The sequence below is a fragment of the Cervus canadensis genome, chromosome 3 (genome assembly GCF_019320065.1).
Source record: "Cervus canadensis isolate Bull #8, Minnesota chromosome 3, ASM1932006v1, whole genome shotgun sequence".
Taxonomy (NCBI): domain Eukaryota; kingdom Metazoa; phylum Chordata; class Mammalia; order Artiodactyla; family Cervidae; genus Cervus; species Cervus canadensis.
In genome coordinates, this window is record NC_057388.1 from 57,474,730 (window position 1) to 57,480,729 (window position 6,000).

The following is a 6,000-nucleotide window of genomic DNA, read 5'->3' on the forward strand; positions in this document are numbered from 1 at the left end:
CCAGTGTCTGGGTCCCTAGGCTGACCTCTGCCTTTCTGGGAGATTTTTTAGGATTGACAGTAGTTCTGACCAGGCTCCTTTCAAATTATTGCTCCTTCTCTAGCTCTCAGAGCATGTGAAATTTTGTGGGCACCTTTTCATTTAAGAGTGGAGTCTTTCTTTTCCACAGTGTCTGGATCTCTCCAGAGTAAGTCCCCTCTGACCTTCAAAGCCAAACATTCTGGGGCCTTGTCTTCCCCACACAGGACGCCGGGGCTGGGGAGGGTGATGTCTGGCTTATTCTCCTGCTCCTTGTAAAGGGTCTCTATACCTGCCATTAGTCTTCCATTCTTAGGTCTCCCACCTGTACTGTGATTTCTCTCCGCCTGCCCATCTAGCTGTGGTTCCTCATTGTATCTTTTGTTGTAGAAATATTTTCTGGTAGGTTGGTCTCTCTCATTGATACTTGGTCTGTAAATTGTGTAATTTTGGTATGCCTCTGAGAGGAGGTCTGCTTAGGGTCTTCCTAGTCCATCATCTTGGGAACTCTTGAACAATAATTTCCTAATATATGATTCTCCATTTGGTAGAATTCTAGTTCCTTCTAGTCCATTTAAACCTAGAGCAAAATTTTTAAAAATTTATACAAGTTATGTCATGATGGGAGAAAGGTTTTCCTTGTAAGTAGAATACCACTTTTTATCTAGGCTCAGATCTCATTCCTGATTTTCATATTACCTATTTCATATTCTCGACAAATTCAGTTCTAGTTTTTTGTTTCATTGGGGGGAGGAGTAGTATCAAAATCATCTACAGTTAATTTTAACAGAGTAAAGGGTACTATTTTTTTTTTAAAAAACAAAGGGATTTCTGAAATCCCATGTCTCCAGAGTGTCTCCTTGAGACTTAACTGTTCTACAGCTTACCTTACCCAGCCTTCCCCACCCAGATGCCTTCAGTGTATCATGGGAGTTAAGTTTATGATCAGATGGTGGGTGGCGTAATTATGAATCGTGTATTTTAAATTACTAGTGTTTCTTTAGGGGAAAATGCTGTTTTGATGATGGGGAGTCAGGGAAAAGGAATTCTTAAAGGGAAGCTACTCAGCTGCACTTAATTGTGGTAGTTCTCAAGACCTTACACAGGACTGATTCCTCTAGTAAAGTGAGTGGGCTGGTATCTAGTTACTTAACTTCTTTAAACAGCAGAAAGTGAACACTGCTTTGGTTCCTCCAGGGTGTTTCAGTAAAGACCAGGTGTACTTGGACGGCATCCTGCAGATCCTCCGCTACAGAGAGACCATTGACTTCCATCTCCTGACCACCCTGGGGAAGGTGAGAGAGCAGCGGCACACAGCTCCCGGACACGCCAGATCGGCATTTCCTCCAGCTCAGTTCATGAGGAACCAGGTCTCAGGCTGAAACTCCTTAGCAATAAAATCATATTCCTTATGTGATAACAAGAAGGAAGAAATGGGGTTCTGTCACAGAACCAAGATACAATATTTCTTTGTGGACAGTAAGAAAAAGAAGGAAATTTGGAACCATTAATTTTTATATGCATATTTTTCTAAAATATTTTAAAGTGAGCTGCAGGTATAACTCTACTCCCCTTCATGCGTTGGCATGATCCCCCAAGAACAAGGATATTCTCTGACATGACCATATGGTTTTCTAAAGAAATTTATCATTGATTCCATATAATGCCTGAAGAAAGTCCACTTCATATTCTCCAGATCATCTCCAAAATGCCCCTTGTAGCTTTTTCATGACCCCAAATCCAGTCAAAATTTATGTCTTGCATTTAGTTGTTCTCTTTAAACTGTTAATTTATAAAGTCCCCCTCACCCTAGTCTTTTTTATGACATTTTTAAGAATTTAGGACAGTTTCCTTGAGAATTCCTAGAATCTGGACTATCAGATTGTTCTCTTGTAACTAGCTTCAGGTTACACATTTTCGCCAGGAAATACTGCTGAAACGAATCACGTGTCTGTCTCTCACTGTGTCACACTAGACAGCAGGTAGATTAGTCCCGTTATTAGTGACGCTGTGCTTAGTCACCAGGGTAAGTTAGTTACTGCCAGATCTCTCCACTGCAAAGGTACCTTTTCACCACTGCATTAATAAGTGATTTGTGGGATGATACCTTTAAATGTACTATTCTCTAACCTTTCTAGAAATGGTTTTAACATCTCTTGATGATTTTTTGCCCAAATTAGTTTACACTGGTAGTAGCAGTAGCAAAATAGAGATCTTTGAATTCTGTTATATTTCGCTCTTCCAATGACTGCTCCTGTGTTTTTAAAAACTTGTCTACATGTTTCCCAGCAAAGTAAAATATTCTGGGCTCACCTTGGATATTTCTTCAAGGAAGTCTTGATTCCTCTTAGTGGGAAATGGTATTTAGGAAACAACATCCTAGCACAAGGTGTGTACATCACTTCTGGGGTGCTGATACTTCTGGATCTTTTCAATGAGCAAACTGTATATTTGTTTTAAATCATAAGGACATTCTAATTCAAATCAGACACCACAAGGTGCTTTTACAACCCTTTCCATTCCATGTGTGTATCTCCTTTTTCTTAAAATGAGAACCTTATTTCCCAGCATTAGTCTCATTAAACTCAGAATGGTTGAAGATAAAACTACCTCAGTATCAACACCAAACCTATTTCCTATCACCTACTACACTTAGTGACATAAATATTCAGTAAAATAATTGAGTGCTGATCAGAGGATAATAGTACTTAAAATTTTCACCCCTAAGCTTAATATAGTACCTGTGAAAGACTGGCTTCAAAGAGATGTGAAATTTTAAAAAATACTTAAAAATTTCAAAGCAAAAGAATTTAACAAAACACAAATTGTATTTCTCAAACTAAAAGAATTTAATATACAATTGTGCTGATTTTTCTAATGTATTAACACAGCATTTACATTCTATTTTCTCAATTCTTTTAGATTTAGGCAGGAGATTTGTTTAGTTGTTTAATTTCTAGACAAACTATAGCCACAAGAGATTGTTAAATCACATACTTTTTAAAATGTGGTGAGGGTATGCATTGAACACAGTAAAGTTTTATTTTCCAGGTATTAATTTGAAAAACAGGTTACCTACTTCAGACTTCATTAAGACCAAAGGAAGAAATTGCCCTTCAAAATCTAACTAGTAGTCACATTTAAAAATTAACCAATCTTCCTTTTTTCAGGTCTCTTATGAAGATGTGGATCGCTTAAAAGGATTGGCAGTTACTGAAAACATGAGGATTCCTCACTTTTTGCAGGACCATAGCCGATATATGGAGCACTTGGAGAAGATCATGGAAGTGAATGAACTGACTGACAGGGAGCTGAAAGACCTTATATGTTAAATAGTATCTTTGCGAACATAGCTAGGTTATGCCTCCATGTACATTACCAGTTAGGTGCAGTTGGCACCAGCAGCTTTATAAAAGAAGAATGGCTATTTACATGAGTTTTCTGAAGAACGATCTGCAGTATTCAGCTAAATATTTAAGTTGAGAACAAATGTTAAACTGTTTCCCTAAAATGTTTCTGTAGGCTCCAGGGGACAGTTACTCCTGTTCTTACCTGAATCTCGGAGTCACATGAAAATACTGCCGACAGGTGTCTTTGAGGAATCCTGGTCAAACGGAGTGGTCAGTGTCTTCCTGAGCCGTAAGCGCTGGTCTCAGTGCCCCTGTCTGAGCACCAGGGCCGGCTCTGCCTAGAGATCGAAGTCCAGTGTGGTTCAGACTCCAGGGGTCTGTCTAATGTAATAAAGGACAGTAATTCTTCTCTGTATTATAGCCCCAAAAGCTAGAAAAGAAGAAATTTAAGACTTATTTTCTTACATGTTAAGTAATGTTAAAGGGAAGGGAAAAGCAATTTTTAAAGTTATTAGTTCATTTTTGTCCAGTTATCCCTTAGCTAAACTTGGTTTTCATTTGCTGAAATATAGTGTACCTCTTCAAAATTTTAATCAAGTTTTAGGGTCTTTTCTCCCCATTCCTCTCTATTCCTTTATGTAAATGAAAATACAAGTCTCAGAGAGGTTTTTCTACCTAAATAGTTGGGCAAGAGAGAAGCCACTTAACATTTTTTTTTTTTTTAATTAAATGGAGCAAGGAGTGGATGTTGACTGGGTAGTATCTACAGTAAGCTTAACTATACTCTGAGAAACAATTTCTGGGCATTCCATTTGATAAACCAGCTCTGTGATATTGGTTCAGAGTATTTAATCAAAATCTTTGACTTCATCAAGCCAAAAATGATATAGTTTGAATTTCAAAAATGAGTTGTTTCACTACACTTATACCTAGCTTTGTCATTTATCAATTTCAGTATATACTTGTGTGTGTTTTATATATATATATATATACACACACACACACACACATACTTGGGATCAAGTGGTTTTTCAAACAGCTTTTTTAGTAATCAGAAAGAATACTGCTGTAAATACCCCATTGAAAATTGCTGTTGTAATTTCTACCCAGAGTGTGTGAGTGTATCTTTACCTCAATTCAGGCTTAACTATGGTGCTAACACTGGGAGATGTACTCTGCAAAGCCTGGTTCACATTCATGCTAGGAAAGGATTTTAGAAACTCTCTTGCAGACTAGGTTATGTGATTTCTAGAAGGGCTCACCTCAGAGAATGATACGCTTCAAACCGGCACCTGGCAGTTCTTGCAAAGCCGTTTCACCTAATTAAGCAGGCCAGGCCCTTTGGAGCACTGAAGGCGTCGGACCTGTGTCATGGGGGCTGGAGTGCGCCCTGCCCGTCTCTGCGGGGCTGGGGGCACAGTGCAGCAGTACCAGCCAGACACCAGAATACCACTCTTGTCCCTTCAGGCATTGTTTACCTGTAGCACAGTCACCCAGTTTCAGCTTTTGTGTAGTGTTTTTCTGACTTCATCTTCAAACTTATCAAAGGTAATTGTGAAAACAATGTTTTATTAACTGAAATTGAAACACAGAAATGGCAATATTGATGTCCTGTGACTTAAGCCTAAATGCTAAATTCAACATTTGTAGGCAATAACACTGCTAATCTTATTTTATGGTTTAAATATAAAGGAAAACCATAGCAGCCTTAATTTTCTATTGGTAGGATTGTTTGTAGTGGTTTCGGTCCCTGAATTTTAAAATGGACAGATATTATATGATCTGAAAAAGGAAAACCTTTCTTGCCTTACTGCTTTGGTATAGAGACAAAAAACATGAGTACTATCTGGACAAAAAGAAAAAAAAGACCTTAAATCACACTGATGAAGATATTTCAAAAGTTAGCACTGAACCAAAAGTAGATTAGCAGAAATACTTAAAGAGCTCTAAGCTTTAAAAGTTGAGATTGAAGATTTAATGTTTATTCTCTTTCTCAAAATAGCATTAAGGTCAGTTTTGTTCTCCCAAAATAAAAGTTTTTAGAAATAGAAATTTGTAGCAGTGGTACTTAGACTAGTTGAAGGTCATACTAGTTTTAATTAGAGTAATCAGTTGCTATAGGCTACTGATTAGGATTTCACCAATTTTGTCCACTGTAATTCTAACATAGCTGTGTCAAAGTCTGATAAACTGTTAGGTTTTCACAGATTTGAAGTAAAATTGTTTGCAAACATGAATCCATAGTCGCCTTTATATTTTCACCTTTGTAAAAGTGTTTAAAGTGTGTACCATTTGTTTTATATCTGAGCATTTGGTGTCTAGCTGCAATAGAAATAAATAGCACTGAGGTTCTCAAATGAATTATGTCGATATATATGCATGCAAACTTCTGTTCTTTTAAAACTTATGTTTTTATTGTTGTATTTCTGGGTATTTATTATGGTAAGTATTTCAATACCATCAGTAACATCTGTCTTCTAGTATTTTTATTTATAGAGAAATACTGCATTTGCCACACTCTGCCTTTCCTCTGATTAGCTCACTGTATCTCCCCCTGGGGCATAGGAAAAAGGAGAGAGGGAAAAAGTCTGTCTTAGTTTACTATCCTGTTTGTTTAGTTATGCATAACCTC

The 6,000-nt window shown here is 37.4% G+C and overlaps 1 protein-coding gene across 1 annotated transcript in view; it reads left to right on the forward strand.

Annotated features, from left to right (window-relative positions):
* The window catches only part of KIAA0895 (KIAA0895 ortholog), a 54,632-nt gene extending 48,902 nt beyond the window's left edge, over positions 1-5,730 (forward strand). The window contains exons 6-7 of the mRNA XM_043463209.1: positions 1,216-1,313; positions 3,189-5,730. Coding sequence (XP_043319144.1) covers positions 1,216-1,313; positions 3,189-3,350 — 260 coding nt within the window. The 3' untranslated portion in view covers positions 3,351-5,730. The remainder of the gene's footprint in view (positions 1-1,215; positions 1,314-3,188) is intronic.
* The last annotated feature ends 270 nt before the right edge of the window (positions 5,731-6,000 follow it).